The sequence below is a fragment of the Bombina bombina genome, chromosome 5, assembly GCF_027579735.1.
Source record: "Bombina bombina isolate aBomBom1 chromosome 5, aBomBom1.pri, whole genome shotgun sequence".
NCBI classification, from domain to species: domain Eukaryota; kingdom Metazoa; phylum Chordata; class Amphibia; order Anura; family Bombinatoridae; genus Bombina; species Bombina bombina.
Window position 1 is genome coordinate 539,340,963 of NC_069503.1, and position 23,127 is coordinate 539,364,089.

General features: G+C 34.7%; 1 protein-coding gene across 4 annotated transcripts in view; it reads right to left on the reverse strand.

The window, feature by feature from the left end:
* The window catches only part of FHOD3 (formin homology 2 domain containing 3), a 463,343-nt gene extending 446,205 nt beyond the window's left edge, over positions 1-17,138 (reverse strand). For all 4 annotated transcript variants that reach the window (XM_053714485.1, XM_053714483.1, XM_053714484.1 and 1 more), the window contains exon 1: positions 16,863-17,138. In XM_053714485.1, the coding sequence (XP_053570460.1) occupies positions 16,863-17,027 (165 nt within the window). In that variant the 5' untranslated portion in view covers positions 17,028-17,138. The remainder of the gene's footprint in view (positions 1-16,862) is intronic.
* Positions 17,139-23,127: the final 5,989 nt, after the last annotated feature.

Genomic DNA, 23,127 nt, shown 5'->3' on the forward strand with positions numbered 1-23,127 from the left:
GAGCCTCAAGGTCTAAAGACCGCTGCTCCATAACCTGTCCGCCTGCTCTGAGGCGGCGGATAGAGATCAACCCTTATCGAGTACGATCGGGTTGATTGACACCCCCTGCTAGCAGCCGATTGGCCGCAAATCTGCGGGGGGCGGTATTGCACCAGCAGTTCACAAGAACTGCTGGACAGCGTTTGCTGTCGGCATATATTGATGTGCAGCGGACATGATACACTACATCGTACCATGTCCGCTCGAACTATAATAAATTTACCCCATAGTTGCAAAGTCTGCAGCAATAGAGTGTCTATAGAAATCTATGGCAGCAATGTTTGTAACTCTGTATAACATTGCTAGAAACATTGTTACAAACATTGCTATCAGATGACCCATGCAGGCTCCTGAGCTCACCTAGGCTTACTGTTTAACAAAAGATATCAAGAGATTGAAGCAAAATTAATTATAGAAGTAAATTAGAAAACTGTTATGCTCTATCCAATCCATTCATGTTTAATTTTGACTTTACTGTCCCTTTAATAAACATTCTTATGGCAAATTTTAATGAAAATTATTACTCAAATCACAGTATAAAAATGATTATTTTAATGTTTGCTCATTATTGCATTTATAATAACACTTTAAAATGTTAATTCAAAACAAAATGATATGAAAGTGTAAATTACAAACATTATGAGTTGACATTAGTTAAAAGAAAAAAAGCTTTATTTAAACAAACACACACACACACTAGCTATAACGGTTATGCAGTATGTCTGAGAGGCATGACTAGAATTACATAAACAAATTGAGTGACACCTAATGCTTTTCCTCCTTGGTTTCCTCAAAGGTGCTTGACTAACCCATCAAAACTATTTATATACACTTGTGCACAAATCCTTTCCACAAAGAATACTTATAGAAATGTGTACATCAATGTTTCAAACTGAAGTTGAAAAGTCAATTTAAAAACAATAATTTTCTTTAAAATATAACAAATAAAATTAAATTTAAAGGGACACTGAACCCAAATTTTTTTCTTTCGTGATTCAGATAGAGCATGCAATTTTAAGCAACTTTCTAATTTATTCCTATTATCAATCTTTCTTCGTTCTCTTGCTATCTTTATTTGAAAAAGAAGGCATCTAAGCTTTTTTCTTGGTTCAGAACTCTGGACAGTAGTTTTTGATTGGTGGATGAATTTATCCACCAATCAGCAAGGACAACCTAGGTTGTTCACCAAAAATGGGCCGGCATCTAAACTTACATTCTTGCATTTCAAATAAAGATACCAAGAGAATAAAGAAAATTTGATAATAGGAGTAAATTAGAAAGTTGCCTAAAATTGCATGCTCTATCTGAATCACGAAAGAAAAAAAATTGGGTTCAGTGTCCCTTTAACTATAAGATGTATAAAATTACAGGGGGGAAAAATGTTTTTTCATATTAATTATCTTGATTATACATTTTATAGCTATGAATTGAGATTCATAAGTATTTTAGTGAATATCAAATGTATAAACTTATGTAGGTATTATTTTAAAAAAATCATTAACTTTTTAGTAGCATTGTAATAATATATTGTAAATGGCCATGATCATATCAAATAGGAAAGAGAATCCAATAGCAGAAACACTTGCTTATTGCTTTTTCCTGTAGAGTACAGGAGATCTTACAGAGGCCCCATTTTGTCCAGGTGCAGAATTTTGAGTGACATGCAACACATTTGAAATAGAGCTATATTTACAAATAAGGGGTTGGTTCTAAGTGAAAGTTAAAGGGACACTGAACCCAAATGTTTTCTTTTGTGATTCAGATAGAGCATGCAATTTTAAGCAACTTTGTAATTAACTCCTATTATCAAATGTTCTTCATTATCTTGGTATTTTTATTTGAAAAGCAAGAATATAAGTTTAGATGCCGGCCCATTTTTGATGAACAATCTGGGTTGTTCTTGCTGATTGGTGGATAAATTCATCCACCAATAAACAAGTGCTGTCCAGGGTTCTGGACTTTCTTTTTCAAATAAAGATAGTAGAGAACGAAGAAAAATTGATAATAGGAGTAAATTGGAAAGTTGTTTAAAATTGCATGCTCTATCTGAATAACGAAAGGAAAAATTTGGGTTCAGTGTCCCTTTAATCAAATGGTCATTTACAAATTAGGGGCCAGTCGGCTCGTTCAGTGCAGGCTTGTATGAGCAATAGTTAAGAAGCAGTGGTCATCAGACAGTTCCTCCAGATTTGTACTGGCGATTTTAAATCGCCCTGGACTAGTCCAACTGAGGTGATTAACAGTCACTGCTGTTGAGTACTTGGCCATGTGAGAGCAGGGGGTGGCGTGGCACAAACACTCATGCAATGATGTTACCCACAATCACAGGCAGAGAGATTCTGTAATTGGGAACCTGTCTACCTGCATATTAATAAATGGAGGCAAATATATTTTCTTCTGTATGACCTGAAGGGAAAAAAAGAACTCTAGTTTGAAAGATGGGGACCCCCCCAGGATGCAGGTGAACAACTAGCTATTTCCTAGGGGGAGGGATGACTTTGTGAGCAAAAGAAAAGTATAGTATACAATGTTTAACCATTACAAAGGAATAAACAGCTGCTGGTGGGGGCTGTTTGATTCTCATTGCTGATTGGTCATCAGAGGTCTCCTGCTTTGCAGCTGCCATTCTTCCATCTCCTCCTCATGGGGAATAAATATATAGTTATCTAGGTTAGTAATAAAGATGACATGATCTAATGAATGAGTGTAATGTATACAGCAGAATGACCTTTTAAGATTTGGCATACTGCTTTTCTAACCCTTTTTCCTCATCAATTTGCAAATCTTTGACTCATTATTTCTATCTCTTATTCTTTGTGACACCATCTTTGGATAGATATGACTCAATCCTGTGCCTCCAATAACCTTATTTAGAACCACTGGTAAGCAGACTAATGTGAATGAGTGGTATTCATTAACCTTTTGAGTGCACTTTCCCACCTGGGTGCTAAGCTGTTTTAAGTTTTTTTTTTTTATTTAGTTTTTTTTTTTAATTTGTATTTTTTTTTAACTTTTTTTTCTTTTCCAGATCCCCAAGACTTCCACTGTTGGAAAGGTTAGGCGATTACCTTTCCATCGGTGGGTCTTGGGGGTCTTTAGCTGCTTAGATGCCTGAGATACAAGCTTCTAAGCAGCATGCCCCCTGCTCCTATTCTTAATATTATGAATTTTAAATAAAGTTGCGCAGTGATGTCATCACGTCATTGTGCGTGATGTCACCATGCATAACGTGAAGCCCTGGCGATGCCTGTCACTATGCCGGCCCGATTGCCGGGGTAGGAGCGGGTGGGAGCCCCTAGATCTCCCTCATGGTGGGAGAGTGCTAGCGACGGCTCTGAGACGTCGTTAGAACCAGAATGGGAAACTCTGCAAAGGCTCAGAGCCGTCGTTAGCACTCAAGGGGTTAAACTTCTCACTTAAAGGGACAGGAAACCCCACAATTTTCATTAATGATTCAGATAGAAAAAAACTATTTTAAACAACTTTCCAATTTACTTCTATTATCAAATTTGCTTCATTCTCTTGTTATCCTTTGCTGACAAACACATCTAGTTAGCCAATCACAAGAGACAAATGTGTGCAGGCAACAATCAGCAGCAGCTCCCACTAGTGTAGGATATGTGTGTATTCTTTTTCAACAAGGGATACCAAGAGAATGAAGCACATTTCAAATGGAAGTGACTTTAAAAGTGTCTTAAAAATTACATGCTCTATCTGAATCATGCAAGATTAATTTTGACTTTCCTATCACTTTAAATGAATAAAAAAGCACAAATGATATGCTTAAACTTTATTAAAATAATAATCTTCTCTCTCTTTAAAGACATTTGGAAAGTCTGTTTTTAATTTCCAATACTTCTCTAAGAAAACATTAAAGGGACACTGAACCCGAATATTTTCTTTCATGATTCAGATAGAGCATGCAATTTTAAGCAACTTTCCAATTTACTCCTATTATCACTTTTTCTTCGTTCTCTTGCTATCTTTATTTGAAAAAGAAGGCATCTAAGCTATTTTTTAGTTCAGAACAATGTTTATTGGTCAGTTAAATGAATCCACCAATCAGCAAGAACAACCCAGGTTGTTCACCAAAAATGGGCCAGCATCTAAACTTACATTCTTGCTTTTCAAATAAAGATACCAAGAGAATGAAGAAAATTTGATAATAGGAGTAAATTAGAAAGTTGCTTAAAATTGCATGCTCTATCTGAATCATGAAAGAAAAAATGTGGGTTCAGTGTCCCTTTAACTACAACAATAAGCAATTCTACAACAGTTCTGCTTCTTGATACTGTTCACAAACTCTCAGTCTTCCGTCTGCTGGTTTAGGGTCTCATCTGTCAGCTGACGATGCATATCCCTGCCATACTACTAAATTATACATGATACAGCCTCCAAAGGAAAACAGCACCTTTTTTTATTTCAGGTTTCTCAACATTGCAAAAGACAGCATAAAAACATAAAATAAATAAATACTATATATATATATATATATATATATATATATATATATATATATATATATATATATATATATATATATATATATATATATATATCATTAAATAAATAAATAATATACAGTTGTATGCAAAATTTTAGTCACCCCTGACAATTTCCATGATTTTCATTTATAAATAATTGGGTGTTTGGATCAGCAATTTCATTTTGATCTATCAAATAACTGAAGGACACAGTAATATTTCAGTACTGAAATGAGGTTTATTGGATTAACAGAAAATGTGCACTATGCATCAAAACGAAATTAGAAAGGTGCATAAATTTGAGCACCATTGCCATTTTGTTGATTTGAATACCTGTAACTACCTAGCACTGATTGATTGGAACACACAATTGGTTTGGTGAGCCCATTAAGCCTTCAACTTCATAGACAGGTGCATACAATCATGAGAATAAGTATTTAAGGTGGCCAATTGCAAGTTGTTGTTCTCTTTGACTCTCCTCTCAAGAGTGGCAACATGGGGGCTTCAAAACAACTCTCAAATGATCTGAAAACAAAGATTGTTCAATATTATGGTTTAGTGGAAGGCTACAAAAAGCTATCGCAGAGATTTAAGCTGTCAGTGTCCACTGTGAGAAACATAGTGAGGAAATGGAAGACCACAGGCACAGTTCTTGTTAAGGCGAGAAGTGGCAGGCCAAGTAAAATATCGGAGAGTCAAAGGATGGTGAGAACGGTCAAAAACAGCCCACAGACCACCTCCAAAGACCTACAACATCATCTTGCTGTAGATGGTGTCACTGTGCATTGTTCAACAATTCAGTGCACTTTGCACAAGGAGAAGCTGTATGGGAGAGTGATGTGGAAGAAGCCTTTTCTGCACACACACCACAAACAGAGTCGCTTGAGGTATGCAAAAGCACATTTGGACAACCCAGCTTCATTTTGGAAGAAGGTGCTATGGACTGATGAAACAAAGAATGAGTTATTTGGTCATAACAAGGGGCGTTATGCATGGCGGCAAAAGAACACAGCGTTCCAAGACAAACACTTGCTACCCACAGTAAAATTTGATGGATGTTCCATCATGCTGTTGGGCTGTGTGGCCAGTGCCGGTACTGGGAATCTTGTTAAAGTTGAGGGTCGCATGGATTCCACTCAATATCAGCAGATACTTGAGAATAATGTTAAGGAATCAGTCACAAAGTTGAAGTTACGCCGGGGCTGGATATTTCAACAAGGCAACGACCCAAAACACTGCTCAAAATCTACAATGTTCTGGAATGGCCATCGCAGTCCCCAGACCTGAATATCATTGAAAATCTGTGGGGTGATTTGAAGCGGGCTGTCCATGCTCAGCAACCATCAAACCTAACTGAACTGGAGATGTTTTGCAAGGAGGAATGGTCCAAAATACCTTCATCCAGAATCCAGACACTCATTACAGGCTATAGGAAGCGTCTAGAGGCTGTTATTTCTGCTAAAGGAGGCTCTACTAAATATTGATGCAATATTTCTGTTGGGTGCCCAAATTTATGCACCTGTCTAATTCCGTTTTGATGCATATTGCACATTTTCTGTTAATCCAATAGACCTCATTTCACTACTGAAATATTACTGTGTCCTTCAGTTGTTTGATAGATCAAAATTAAATTACTGATCCAAACACCCAATTATTTATAAATGAAAAAATGGAAATTGTCAGGGGTGCATAAACTTTTGCATACAACTGTATATATATATATATATATATAGAGAGAGAGAGAGAGAGAGAGAGAGAGAGAGAGAGAGAGAGAGAGAGAGAGAGAGTTACACAGAGACTCTGTAAGATGCGCTTGCCTGTAAGTCCGGTGCGAGATCAGGGAACCAACATAATAGAGCGTGGGCGGGGACACACCCCCTTGATACAATCCTACGATAGGCTGCTGCTCCGGGCGGAACTGCCAAGCATGCCCCAATGAAATATACACATCACACAGCGAAGAATAGCGCTCATACCATTTAGGATTACGACGCACCCTCTGAAGGGGTATGATGAACAGGAGACTCCAGGCAAGGCTTACTTAAAAAGATATCAAAGTTTATTCGTTAAAACAGATGGTAAAACAGACATCCAAACAGTAAGAGCCAGCAGCGACAACAATCAGGTGTTAGAGCTGATCTCCACGCAGACGCGTTTCGTGCCCATGCTCTTGCTGTTTGGATGTCTGTTTTACCATCCGTTTTAACGAATAAACTTTGATATCTTTTTAAGTAAGCCCTTCAGAGGGTGCTTCGTAATCCTAAATGGTATGAGCGCTATTCTTCGCTGTGTGATGTGTATATATATATATATATATATATATATATATATATAACAAGCCACAGAGAGCACTCGACGTTTTTCATATCAAACAAAGTAGTTTTATTCTTCTACAAGCATAAAACTACTTTGTTTGATATGAAAAACGGCGAGTGCTCTCTGTGGCTTGTTATATGATAATTTGATGGGAAGAACCCCGGAAGCAATATGGCATAGTGAGTGCTGGACTTATTGTATATTTATTTTTATATATATATATATATATATATATATATATATATATATATATATATATATATATATATATATATATATATATATATATATATATATATATATATATACACACACATACATACACGCAAACAATTTGGACTGTCCTGGAAAAATTGTTACATCTGGAAATTATGCATTCAATTAAACATTTTTTTGTCTTTTTTTTGGAAAGAAAACAATTTGACTGATGTTTATTACCTCAACAAGAGAGACCTTAATTGCCTTATCTATGTGCTGCCTTCAAGGAATGTTTCTATCCTATTTTCTGCAAAATCCAGTAAGATGTAACTAATATCATCCCTCTGACTCCAAACACAGTCTGTATTCACCCACCTAAATACCTTCCTACCCCATGCAAAATGTCTCTCACACAAAAATGTAATACACAAATACATCACATCAGGTGTTCAATTGATAGTCTTATCTAGCGGACCACCAGCTGTTTCCCTCTGTCACATCAGATTTTTCTCTACAGAATGAAAAAATAATAATATTGCAACATATACAAAATGGTTGTCACATGACTACATTTTAGTTCCTTACATGCACCATTCCTTGGTCCCTAAAACTTTATAAGCTGTGAAAATTAACTTAAATGTTGTGAACCAAATTTAAAATCTTATTTTTGGTTTGCTCGTTATACACTCAACATATTACTGACACTTTTTTTTTTTCTAATCTTTATTAGGTTATAACAATCCGGTATGCAAGTTACAGTGAAAAAAATAATCATTCAAATTAGAGTATTATCAGTTCAAGATATAAAGTGGCCTTCAAGTAGTCAAATATATCTGTTGTCCACCATAAAATTGGCATGTAGATAAGTTTGATTCATTATCCTGTATTTGTGGATATTTAGAGGATTTCACTGTAAGTATAACTAATGATCCAATGATATAAACTGAAATCAAGTAAAATACTAAGTCCTGCTATCAAAAGAAATACCATGAATACCTTGTCGTGATCATGTCTCAAGAAGAGAAGAAGGAAAGAAAACGAGTTAGTAGAAAGAAAGTGGGAGACGGAAGTAAGAAGGGAAAGGAAAGCAGGGATTAAGAATTTTAGGAAGAAGAAGAGGTAAGAGGGTGGATTCGGTGGTCAGATCACCGGGGCCGGATGTTGAAAACCATTAGTGGTGGGATATGCATTAATTAATATATTATATTGTGTACATTGTTAGTTAGTAATACCCCATCCAAGGATTTCCAATAAATTACTGACACATTTTTATAAAACTCAACATGATCTCCATTTATTCATCACCTACAACTTCTCTCTTACCTTGGCCTAGGACACACAAATGTATATTAGTAGGATAACTAAGGGAATAGGGGAATTTCCCCTTTTCTGAACAACTAAATATTTCTGCCACCATGATTTTAATATTGTTTTTTCATACAAAATGATTTTTATTCCCCATGGGCAGTCAGCATCTATTAGCTCATGTACATTCCCCTTAACTAGGGTGCAATTTGTGGTAGTAGGGAGTGGGGAATGAAACAGTCCATATGCAGCTCTAAGATTTCATGTTCAACCATTTGACCCAAAAAGTGCCCCTTGGGAGGGCATTTAGACAGATATGCATAATTTCACTGATATCTTATGTGACTCAGGAACTCTATAACTTTACACTGGTAATGAGTTATCAAATAAGGGACAGTTGTGATTTATCCTCTTAAAGGGACACTCAAGTCAAAATTAAACTTTCATGATTTGGATAGAGCAGGCAATTTTAAACAACTTTCCAATTTACATTCATTAATAAAATGTGCACAGTCTTTTTATATTTACAGTGTTTGAGTCACCAGCTCCTACTGAGCATGTGCAAGAGTTCACAGCATATACATAAATGCATTTGTGATTGGCTGATGTCTGTCACATGATACATTTGGAGTTGAATTAAACATAACTTTGAAATTTGACAGACATTTTTTTACTGCTTATTTGAAGTTCAGACTAAGCGCTATTGCATTGTTTTTTTTAGCATGCATGTGTTGATTATGCAAATCTACTGTACCTACTGGTCTTTAATGGCCCAGAAGTGTACTGGACAATCAAAGGTTACATTAAAGGTATGCTTGTGTTTCTGAAATCAATGGGTTAAATTAAAGGCTCATTTTACTACTGTAAGCTATACTTGTAACAGCAATTTAACACCCTGATTCTCCCTTGATGTTACAGATTTTAGACATGGGCATCTGAGTCTTGTACACTACATCTGTTATGTTGTACCTAGAGATTTGAAGACAAGAGAAAAGAAGAGGAATGCGCTAAGCTGGGCAGTATTGGCAAGCAGCTCTTTTCTTTTAATGCAAACAGCAAAAATGTTGGGCCAGGTGGGCATTTTATCATGTGCCAGGGCATATTTTCTAGATGCTCTTTCAACCTGATGCCCCAGCACTATACTACCACCAATCTTCCCCTGGACAGTGTAAAAAGGTTAGGATATGTTTTTTTTATAAAAGAGCGACATGTTTAGAGACAGAATGTCCACTGGGAAATTGAATTAATAAACAGAGTGGCGCCCATGCCAAGGCCTGTACCTCTCCATGGTTTGACAAATACCAGGCTTCATAGGAATTCAATGGGTTAAAAGGACATAAAACCTTCAAAAAAATGATTTTATTTTTCAGATAGAGAATACTATTTAAAAAAAAGTTTCCAATTTACTTCTATTATCAAATTTGCTTCGTTCTCATGTTATTCTTGGTTGAGAAAGATATCTGGATTGGAAGCTCGCACATTTCTAGAGTTTTACATGACCGCAAATAGTGCTGCCAACTAGGGCTCTTGCTAATGTATAACATTGTTGCAAAACTGCTGCCCTATAGTGCTGCACACACGTGCCCACTCCCGAACATACCTTCCTGCTTTTCAACAAAGGATAACAAGAAAACTAAGAAAATGTGATCATAGAAGTACATTCGAAAGGTTAGAATTGTATGCTCTATATGAATCATGAAAGAAAATGTTGGGTTTATGTCCCTTTAAATCACATGCATGGTGGTGTAGCAAATTAGATCCGGCATGTTATGCACTGAAATGACCATTTAAACAAGCTCTCTTGGACATTTTGCCTCACCCTATTCAGTGCTAATTCTCTATGACATCCTCAGCCAGCTGCCATCACACACTAGGGTGTCCCAATAACCTAATCTAAAACCACTTGTCTTGTAAAGGGGATTTACTGCTCAAACACAAACAGGTGCAGGGCTCACTTTTGTCCATTCTGGAAACAAATCACTATATACTGGTCTAGATTCACTAAGGATTCAGGAAACTATACAATAGAAAAGTATCTCCAATTCCTACTGTGAATAAAGATCTATGTTTTCCTGGAGAGCATCTGTTTTGGCAAAGATATCCTCTTCATATAGACAAGCATGGAAATTGTATTTTGCAGGTGAATTATCTTCATCTTTAGTAGCTGGCAAGAATGTTAATGAGCCAACCATAGATTTAGTAAGATTTAGATGAGAGTTTTTCAATATTCATGAATGTAGAATAATACAATATAGTTTACTCTTCATCCTAAATCCACAAGAGGTCATAACTGCGCACTGCAGTTAGTCTGATATTTGTGGTCTATAAGGCACAAGAAATCCCTCTGTTCACCTTAGAGCAGGCTTGTTTGATTACAGCAACGGACACCAAGGATATAAAGTCTACAAAGTATTACAAGGAATCTATCCCTGAACTTCTCTGCAATTCTAACGCCCAGTAAACTCTGCTTATAATTGTAACAATTAAATGTTTTTAAATAAATTATGTTGTATGCAGATTGGTTGCAATTCATTTTAATTTACCAGCTCTAATCCCCTGGTTTATGGTAAAAGCAGGCAAAATAATAGCAACAATATGAAATATATATGTATACATATATATTTATGTGTTAATATGTGTGTGTATATATATATATATATATATATATATATATATATATATATATATATATATATATACACACATATTAACACATAAATATATATGTATATAAGCAGATACATATATATTTACAGGGAACACACAGTCCCCTTAGACCACAAAGTAAAGGCACTTTTCAGTGCCGTTATTTTCTAACACCCCACTCCCACCAACTATAACCCCAAAATACTGCTTAGTGCAATAAATTTTAATAAAATACACTAGACTGTATTTTGGGGGCATTAGGGGCACATTTATAAAATTAACCAGAGATCTGATCTCTGGTTAATTTTATAAGCACATATTGCTACCACAACCTCATGGTAGCAATAACCAGGCACGTGTAAGTAGCGCTCCAATTGTAACCTAGGCCATAGTGTTTAATGTCCCTTTAAGATCAAATAAACCTACACAACATCTGGCACCCTTGTACTCATAAAAATCATTGCTGCAATACACATTATTATTTCCATCATTAAACTTTTTATGAAACCTCAAAATGTTTATTCATTATAGTTTAGTTAAAAAAATATTCCAGGGATGCCAAGCCATAAGTTTAATGGGGATCAATATGATGTTGTGTCATATTCCTTAAAACCTAATTTTAAAGAAACCCAAACATTTAACAACAAAGTAGAATATTTGTATTCTTTAGATACATATAAACTAATCAACTTTCTTTATTTCTAAAGATACAAACATGAAGATCCATGCTTATAAGGATAATCTAGTAAATCAGAGTAAAGTAGTTACAGATACAATAAAGCAACTCTATATAGACAGAGTAACTCATTTTCTGATATATAAGGATTTATAACCAGAAATACAAACTGCTTTGCTGTCAACTTAATTAGAATTTAACCTTAAGCTGATAGATAACATATACCTAGCTTTATGACCATATATCTATACATTTGCTCTGTATAGGTTTCCATAAAGATAGAGAAGATGGACAACACTGTTTTTACATCATGGCTATTGGGTAATTACTATGATGAATAGTGAAATATTCAATCTTATCAGAAAAATAGTGATAGACTTACTCATTACACTTTAATATATATATATATATATATATATATATATATATACACATATACACACACACACACATATATATATATATATATATATATATATATATATATATATATACACACACACCACATATATATGCACACAGACACATACACCAGACACATATACACACACACACACATATATATATATATATATATATATATATATATATATATATATATATACACATATACACATACATATATAAACACACATGTGTGTTCTCCACAGGACTTTATTAGCCGGTATACCACCCGTTTGATTTTACTGACCGCCCAGTTAAAATTTTAACCAATATGAAAAATTATACATATATATATATATATATAAAAGTTTATAATAATATTATAAAATATTACACAGTCCCCACCCAGCTACTTCATAGTGCCACCCATCTACTCCATAATGCCACCCAGCTGGCAAAATATTTTGTTGAGAACACTGTGTGTGTGTGTGTAAATTTGTATGTATATATATATATATATATATATATATATATATATATATATATATATATATATATACACACATACATAAGTTTAAATATTAAGTACTAGTGCCAAAAGGTCAGTTAAGGCATATAAATAGGTATATAGTTCCTTATACTAAAATATCATTACAATCAAACCTTCATATGGAAGGAGGTGCAAACCCTTAAGCTTAATGTATATAAATTAAGAGAAGAAAGAAATCAAAAACTGATATGATTTCAATCAGTATCAATTTTTGATTTCTTTCTTCTCTTAAATATATATATATATATATATATATATATATATATATATATATATATATATATATATATATATATATATATACACACACACAGGTGTCCCTCGGTTTACGCCGGTTCAATTTGCGCCGTTTCCGAATAACAACCTTTTTTTTCAGTCATGTGACTGCTATTGAAAAGCTTGGGAAAGCAGTGCACTAATTAAAATAGCCAGTAGGTGGAGCAGTCCGCTTGTTTTGCAGCAAAGTTATCCAACTTAACAGAATGAAATTGATCTGTGTACACAGAGCAGATATTAGCTATCGAGCAACAAGATTTAGCAGCCACTTCCCTATTATCTTCCTATCCAGCTGTTGAGGTGAGGGTGCCTAACTTCTTATTAATCACTGCAGATTGAAATGCATAGAATAGGTGCAGACCCAATATTATCTAACATGCTAATAATGCAGAGAACTGATTGCAGAAAAATGCAAGTAAAAAAACGTTTTTGTTCATTAAAATTAGTTTGATGATGATGCAGTCTGTTGTGTGATTATTTTATTAGGTGCTGTTAGCAAATATTTTTGTTCATTAAACTTAGTTTGATGATGATACAATCTATATTATTAGGTTTATAATGCTGTTTAGCATTTAAAGTCTTCCTTTCAAAGCTTTAAAAAAATGTATTAGGTGTTACTTATGACAATTTTGAGAGGGGCCTGGAATCTAACTCCCTCACTTCCCATTGACTTACATTATAAACTGGGTTTCAATTTACAACAGTTTCGATTTACAACCATTCCTCCTGGAACCTAACCCCGGCATAAACTGAGGGCTACCTGTATATATATATATATATATATATATATATATATATATATATATATATATATATATATATATATATATATATATATACATGCATACATTCACACCACACACAAACACAGCAAACATGGCAAAGTTTAATGTAGAGGTGTTACTTTGGGGTTACCTATACAATCCTTATCTAATGGTTTTCAACAGCAAATCACCATTAAAGTCTATGGAGAATTTTGTAGATAAATCATTTGATAAAATGTTCTACAAATTGTGATTGATTTGACCCCTTTATGCTTTTATAAATAACCATTATCCCATCACTTCATTTGCATTTTATGTAATAACAAAAGTATAAATTCAGTGCAGCCCCCAAATAAGACAAGTTGCTGAAGTAACAAGTCAGTGGACAATTAGTCAAAAATAAACTGCTGCAGTGATCAAGAGTACTGGCAATGTCAGATATGCATGTATACCACTTATGACTGTATTGGCAGCAATCCATATACCTGTTGAGATTTATCAGCCTAAACACTACAAGCATAGGCATCTGCACAAGTATTTAGGTGCAAGGGGAGAAAAGAAAAAAAACACAAACATAAAAATATATCTTCCTCAACATGCGCGGTGGGAGAAAATTAGCTGTACATATGAGCTGCAAATCATTTTAAAAATCATGTCTTTTTTGGCATCAAAAGAGTGACTCATGTAGATATAAGGACCAAAATCCCAGGGGGGACTTTCCTCCCACCTTAGACACCCACAAATTCAAGAAAGCTTCTTGTCCTATTTGAAATATGCTGTTGGGCAATTTAAATGTAACTTCTGTATATTTTTAAACCAGCCATCTTTTATTTCTAATGAACAACTTGGGATATTTTTTTTCAGTCTAGAGGTTGATGGTCAAATTTAAAAAAACAAAATCCAATACAAGACATAATAATATACACCATACTTATGTAGAACTGAAATGAACACTGCACTATGTATATGCCATTAACCAGGTCTGCACATTTCCCAATATATGTCTAGTAATATTATGCATTTATGTATCTGTGATATTGTACAGATACACACAGACATACGTGCAAGGTCTATTCTAATTTGCTTATATCTTCATGAGTACATATTTACTGCTAGAAGAGGAATACTGTTATGATAAGATTACATTATGGCAACCATCCTCCTTGCTTCATTCAGTTTGTAGGATTGGAGGATTGGATAAAAACCAAAGGAGAGAAATATTGTGGCCCTAGGAATAAAGCTAGACATGTATGTTTTACAGGGACATACAAGATAGCATGTCTTTTTATAGCAAAATGTATTAAAAGCATATTAGAGTTTTTAATAGATAATCCAATTAATTAAAACATTGTGTGCATACTGAAGTTATGTCTCTTTCCATTAAAGGGACACTGTACCCAAAAAATGTATTTTGTGATTCAGATAGAGCATGCAATTTTAAGCAACTTTCTAATTTACTCCTATTATCAATTTTTCTTTGTTCTCTTGCTATCTTAATATGAAAAAGAAGGCATCTAAGCTTTTTTCTTGGTTCAGTACTCTGGACAGCAGTTTTTGATTGGTGGATGAATTTATCCACCAATCAGCAAGGACAACCTAGGTTGTTCACCAAAAATGGGCCGGCATCTAAACTTACATTCTTGCATTTCAAATAAAGATACCAAGAGAATAAAGAAGATTTGATAATAGGAGTAAATTAGAAAGTTGCTTAAAATTGCATGCTCTATCTGAATCATGAAAGAAAATTTTTGGGTACAGGGTCCCTTTAAGAGTTTTGTGGGAGTTACCTCTGTCAACCAATAAGCAATTAGTCCCTAAGTAACAGCAATGCAGTAATGGGCATTTCTTGATAACCTTTTGGTTCTTTAACAAATTGTCAACCATGAAAAACGGCATATTATATTTATTTACTTGGACTAGAAAGACTTTCTTTCATAGTTCTACTGCTAGCCAGGAACAGACAATCACACGCCTGATAATAAAAATTAGTTATTTTTGGCACAAGAATGCACAAATTAAAAAAAGTGTAATACAGTTAACAGCCAATCTTTGAGCTGGCTCAAAGACATTTTACATCAGGGGTGTATTAGGCCTGAGGCTAACGCATCAAAATGAAGGGGTGGACAGCAAATTTGAGTGTTGTATACATTAGTTTTATTACAAAAGAATTGTCCCTGGTTATCAAGTGAAGTCACCTTCCCCTTTTATCACTCCTGGTATCAAGCTGTGAGAAATATATTAGGTACATATTATTGGGGAGGGGAGTATAAGGACATCAGACTTGTGCCTAGGGCAGCAGAAAATCTAAATACACTTCCACTTTAAATAAATGTAAACAAATATATTAAAACTAAACCTGAGCTGCAAGGATAATATTTTATGTCAAAATGTTAAAACAAAAAAATGAATATTAATAAATAAATAACAAACCTTCACAAGAATGTAGTTAGAAAAAAAAGTGAAGTATTATAACACAAATTGTTGATGAGGGTATTAATTAAATATGATGGTGATGTGATTATTAATGATTATTATGAATATTATTATATTGTTAAATGAGGAGAAGCAGAATAGGGGCTATCATTTCTTCACACAGATAACGGTCAGGTCATTGTTCTAAGAAAAGCAGACTAGCTGCTATTTTTATCAAGCTGTTACAGCAAATGCTCTGCTCATAAAAGTACACAGCATTGCTACTGAGAACTGAGCAGGAACCTTTCATTTTTAAACTACATCAAAGCAACCTTTAGTTATTTATTTTTCAATGTAAATACATTCTAGTATATATGTAAATCTAAAAAGTATGTATTATACACATTAATCAGGTTATATTTATATCTATATCCACTGTTAATTGGCAGTATTCTGAAAACTAAATCCAACTCTTTCTTTCTCTTTTCCTTTTTTTATGGGGATATTAAAACACAAAGCAGAATGTTGGCCTGGTGTTATGCTACATATTTTTGCAGAGAGATTTGATTTAATGCAGCACAGGTCATGCCCTCTAAATGGTTAAAAAGCTTCCTATTAATTAAGAAAACTACACAAGCAATGACGTTAACCAGCTGATCTGCAGTGCTTTAAGCAGTTACTGTCACCTTTTTTCTGCACAGCACAAATACATGTTAATCTTGGATTAAAAGCAATTATCTTAACAGTGATGCTCTAAGCACCTTTACAAACACATAATTGTATATTATTGTTATATTTATTTATGTTGTTACCTTGTGTGGTGCTTTAAGAAGTCGATGCACTCCCACAATCTGATTGATGATTGGAATATCTTCTCTAAAAGAATACAAAGGGGGTCTGGTGGGTTCTGGAAAGTTTGTGCTATTGAAAGGATCAGTATCATCTAAAAATTGGACTCTGCAAACAAACGTAGCCATTATGTATCCATGCAGTTTAGGAAGAAGAAATAAAAAAATTGTATCCAAGTATAACGTCGGCAACTCACTGCAAAAGAATTACTAAGGAGCCAGGATAGAAAAAAAAAGACTCTGCTTTAGCTCTGCACCACCCTCCCTTAGCCAGCAGCTCCTGCCAATCTTACGTCCGACCAATGACCTCGCAGGGACAGGATTCCACAGTGCACAGACACAGCACAGGGCACAACACAAGTTTTCTATATGTCAGTTGCAGCTCCCCTCCTGTATCTATAGCGTTGTTGTTTACAAACAAACAGCCAGATATCAGAAAAAGGTAATCACACTACAGCAGTTTATTCAAAGCTTTGCTGATTTGTCAGACTGCAGCTGCTGCTATGCAGTAGTGAAGATGAGAAAGGATTTGCTGGGAAAAATGGTCCAAAATGTATCTTGATCATTGCATGTTCTAGATGTTCGTTGCATCATAATAAGTTTTGTAGTGAGAGATGTCTAAGTACTACTAATAGCTTCCCATTAAAGCCAGATAAAGGCTGATGTTTGTTTAAGATTAGTTTGCTTTAAATACTGTAATAATGTTTACATTTGGCTTTTTTAAGGAATACATCTGGAAGCAATGCTATTGGATATGGAAATCAACAATTCCTTTGGTTTCTTTTTGCTATAAATAAGTTTGTCTGCACTGTGTCACTAAGGAAAGTTAACACTAAGGAAAGTTGAGACTTAAAGGGACATGAAACACCACATTTTTTTCTTTCATAATTTAGAAAGAGCATGCCATTTTAAACAGCTTTCTAATTTACTTCTATTATCTAATTTGCTTCATTCTTTTGATATCCGTTGATATCTAGATAGGCTCAGTATCTGCTGATTGGTGGCTGTACATAGATGCTTAGTGTGATGGCTCACCCACGTGCATTGCTATTTCTTCAACAAAAGATATCTAAAGAATGAAGCAAATTAGATAATAGAGGTAGATTAGAATGTTGTGTAAAATTTTATTCTCTACCCCAATCATATTTGGGTTTATTGCCCCTTTAACTCTAAAATTTAAAAACGTATTTGTTAGACATATGTATTCTGTTTTGGAGAATATGAAAAATAAGTAGCCACCTATTTAATGTATGAATGACATTCATTGATTATTTAACAATAAAACTGGCTTTAATACTTCAGAAGGAGCATGCCAGGGGAGGACAGGGAGTTTTTAACCCAGGGGGCAAGTACTACCTAGTGGCCCAGGTATATAAACCCACACCTTTTAAAATGATATGTCTGATTTTACAAACAATAGTTGCATAGTAAATTGGGCACTGGGCTGAGCAGACACAGTTCTGTCAACAAGTGGGGCAGTTTAGGGATAAACAGCATGGTGTGAATATATCTACAGCTATACACATGCTGCAGACAGACAGACAGACAGATTTACATTTAAATGACTTACTGAGAAAAGAAATACTATGCACTGCACCTTCTGCACTGGCCCTTATTCCAATTTTAAAATGTATTTCTATTATCAAATGCACTTTGTTCTCAATGTATCATTTGTTAATATGCATACTTAAGTAGGCTTAGGAGCAGCAATGCACTGCTGGGTGCTAGCTGCTCACTAGTGTCTATGCACATATGCACTTGGCATTGGCTCACCAGATGTGTTTGGATGCAGTGCAGTGCTGCTCTGTATCTGACTTTATCTATCTGTTTAAGCCTTAAACACATACGCATACGCAAACAACATTAGAGCATTTTCTTTTTGCACATTTATGTTCCTTTAAAGGGGCAGTCTAGTCAAAATTAAACTTTCATGATTCATCGGTATTTGTGTTTTTATGTGTATATATGTCTGTAAATACATATATACACCTATAAATACATAAATACATATGTATACACACACACACATACAGTATATATATATATATATATATATATATATATATTCGTACACACTGTACATACATGCATATACATATTGCCACCAATCAGCAAGCGCTACCCAGGTTCTGAACTAAAAATAGCTTACATTACTGCTTTTCACATAAAGATACTAAGAGAACAAAGAAAACTTGATAACAGGAGTAAACTAGAGAGTTGCCTAAAATTGCATGCTCTATCTGAATCATGAAAGAAAAAATGTGTTTCATATCCCTTTTAAGCCATATACATATGTAAATTTGTATCATGGCCACTGCAGAATGACTATTCAATAGCGATGAATAAAGCTTTAATGAATCTTTCTTCTAGACCATATATGCAAATACACCTCTGTGGCCCTTTCAGAGTGTCTTGCACATGTGCAACATAATAGAATTATTCCAAAATGTCTTGGAATACTTGAAAATATATCAAAAACATTAGTTCAGTATTTTATCAAGTGCCTTTAGGTGTCAACTTTGGTAAATTTTAAATAGTCTTGAAGACCTGTTGAAAAGTATTGAGAAAATGGATTGTAATCACTGAGAACTTTTTGGCTTTTTTTTGTCAAGCCAAAAACACATTTGTGACTCAGAGAAACCCCACTATAGTGATGACATTGAAATGAAAAATATCCTTTTCTATCTGAAAACCAGATGAAAACAAATTTGCCAACATATTGGAATTGACCCCTTAGTCGGCTTACTTTGTGTGACTGACATACCCACTGCCATCTCCACATATGACTAGTGTGTGTAACAAAATGGTTAATATTTATATTCTAAACTTTGTGGATGTATATTTCTTCAAATGTAATATTACTGAAATATATTTACACACTGCTTATCTGTGCCAATTTGCCCAATAAAGTGAATACAGTGCTATTTAACAGCCTCCATATTCCAAAACTTGCTGTGGCTATAAATCAGTTGTAACATTAAAGGGGCATGAAACTCAATTTTTTTCTTTCATGATTCAGATATGTGATTTTAAACAACTTTCAAATTCACTTCTAATATGTAATTTGCTTTGTTCTCCTGATATAATTGTTGAATAGGATACCTAGGTAGGCTTAGAAGCTGCTGATTGGTGGCTGCACATATATTTCTCGTCTTATTGGCTCACCTTATGTCTTAATTAGCTCCCAGTAATGCATTGGATTATATATATATATATATATATATATATATATATATATATATATATATATATATATATATATATATATATATATATATGTGTGTGTGTGTGTGTGTGTGTGTGTGTGTGTAAAATATATATCTATAACTATATATACACTCACCGGCCACTTTATAAGGTACATCTGTTCAATTGCTTGGTAACACAAATTGCTAATCAGCCAGTCACATGGCAGCAACTCAATGCATTTAGGCAGCTAGACGTGGTGAAGACGACTTGCTGAAGTTCAAACCGAGCATCAGAATGGGGATGAAAGTGGATTTAAGTGACTTTGAACGGCATGGTTGTTGGTGCCAGACGGGCTGGTCTGAGTATTTAAAAAACTGCTGATCTACTGGGATTTTCATGCACAACCATCTCTAGGTCTAGGGTTTACAGAGAATGGTCCAAAAAAGAGAAAATATCCAGTGAGCAGCAGTTGTGTGGACAAAAATGCCTTGTTGATGTCAGAGGTCAGAGGAGAATGGGCAGACTGGTTCGAGATGATAGAAAGGCAACAGTAACTCAAATAACCACTCTTTACAACCAAGGTATGCAGAATACCATCTAAACACTTAACACGTCGAACCTTGAAGCAGATACCTGCTCAAATCTTTATATTCATCATTACTATATATACTTTAAAGGGCTGCAAGAAAGTTAAAGGGACAGTCTACTTGAAAAATGTTATTCTAAAGTATATTAATATAAATGTTGGTTGTGCAACAGCTGCTATTAACCCCTGCATGGCTCAATACACAAGGCAAAATAACTAGGCAAAGAAAGAAAGCTGAAAAAAGGAGTGATAAACCATAAAATTGCCACTTGAGTGTAAAAATACATAAATGTAATAAAGAACCATATACACTACAATGTACAATACAATATGCATTTCATGGTCAGATGCCCAGGAAGACAAAGGTCCTACGCAAGGATGTGTATTTAACTACAATTGATAGCAGTTATGGTTGTGACTTGGACACCACCTCTTCAGACTTGTTCTAGCCCACAACTTTTTTTGGGGGAAACCAGCAGATGAAGAAAAGTGGTGTCTACACCTGATACTTGAAAAAACCTTGGTTACCCCGAAGCCTACCACCCAACTCAATAATAAATTAATTTCACTTACCTAACATTTCCCTCATCTAACTCTGTATTAACATCCTTCTCAATCTTGCAGTCCTCACCTCCTGTTTCTCAACCTCCTACCCTTCTAGATTGTAAGTTCCCACGGGAATAGGGCCCTCAATCCCTCCTGTATGTGTTTGTAAATTTTGTCCTGTATCTTACAAGTCTTGTACTGTTTTATTTAAATGAATTGTATCCATGGACAGCGCTGCGGAATATGTTGGTGCTTAATAAATAAAGTATAATAATAATAATAATAATAACTTAGTGGTAAATAAAATTAAAAGAGAATTGATTTCTGCTGAAAAATACATGTTTAATAATATTGTTCATAAAGGGCCAGATTATGTTTGGAGCGCTATTTAGCGCTTTCGCTAGAGCACTAATTGCACTAGAAGTAAACTTTTTGCATGCGTCGGGTAGCGCTGGTATTACGAGTTGAAAGTAAAAAGTAATTGTTCTCACGCTAACCCAAAGCATGCAAAAAATTAACTTACAATATTGCATGTGTGATAACATTTTCCCCCATAGAAGTCCAAGGAGCAAAAAAAAGTGTGTGTGGGGGGGGGGGGACCAAACACCCTACTCACACGCAAGCCTGATTGCCTAATATCATGTGTGCTAACCCGACATGAAAATGTAAATATTTCACATTTCAATACTCTTGACATAGCAGAATATGTTCTATTTATTCAGAAATACATATTTATATATATATATATATATATATATATATATATATATATATATATATATATATATATATATATATATATATATATATATATATATATAATAGTATTTTAATACAATATATATCTATACCTACATACTGTATATAGATGATTATATATAGGTATAGATATATACAGCTATATATAGGAATATCTATTTACATATGCTGCTATGTGCAGAATATTGGAATGTGAAATTTTTAAAGTAAATACACACTATAACACTTTATCAAATATGAATATTACATAAATATGATTTTACATGTTTTCATCTACTTATCTACAAAGGGCTCCAATGCACTTACTTATATATATATATATATATATATATATACAGGGAGTGCAGAATTATTAGGCAAATGAGTATTTTGACCACATCATCCTCTTTATGCATGTTGTCTTACTCCAAGCTGTATAGGCTCGAAAGCCTACTACCAATTAAGCATATTAGGTGATGTGCATCTCTGTAATGAGAAGGGGTGTGGTCTAATGACATCAACACCCTATATCAGATGTGCATAATTATTAGGCAACTTCCTTTCCTTTGGCAAAATGGGTCAAAAGTGGACTTGACAGGCTCAGAAAAGTAAAAAAATAGTGAGATATCTTGCAGAGGGATGCAGCACTCTTAAAATTGCAAAGCTTCTGAAGCGTGATCATCGAACAATCAAGCGTTTCATTCAAAATAGTCAACAGGGTCGCAAGAAGCGTGTGGAAAAACCAAGGCGCAAAATAACTGCCCATGAACTGATAAAAGTCAAGCGTGCAGCTGCCAAGATGCCACTTGCCACCAGTTTGGCCATATTTCAGAGCTGCAACATCACTGGAGTGCCCAAAAGCACAAGGTGTGCAATACTCAGAGACATGGCCAAGGTAAGAAAGGCTGAAAGACGACCACCACTGAACAAGACACACAAGCTGAAACGTCAAGACTGGGCCAAGAAATATCTCAAGACTGATTTTTCTAAGGTTTTATGGACTGATGAAATGAGAGTGAGTCTTGATGGGCCAGATGGATGGGCCCGTGGCTGGATTGGTAAAGGGCAGAGAGCTCCAGTCCGACTCAGATGCCAGCAAGGTGGAGGTGGAGTACTGGTTTGGGCTGGTATCATCAAAGATGAGCTTGTGGGGCCTTTTTGGGTTGAGGA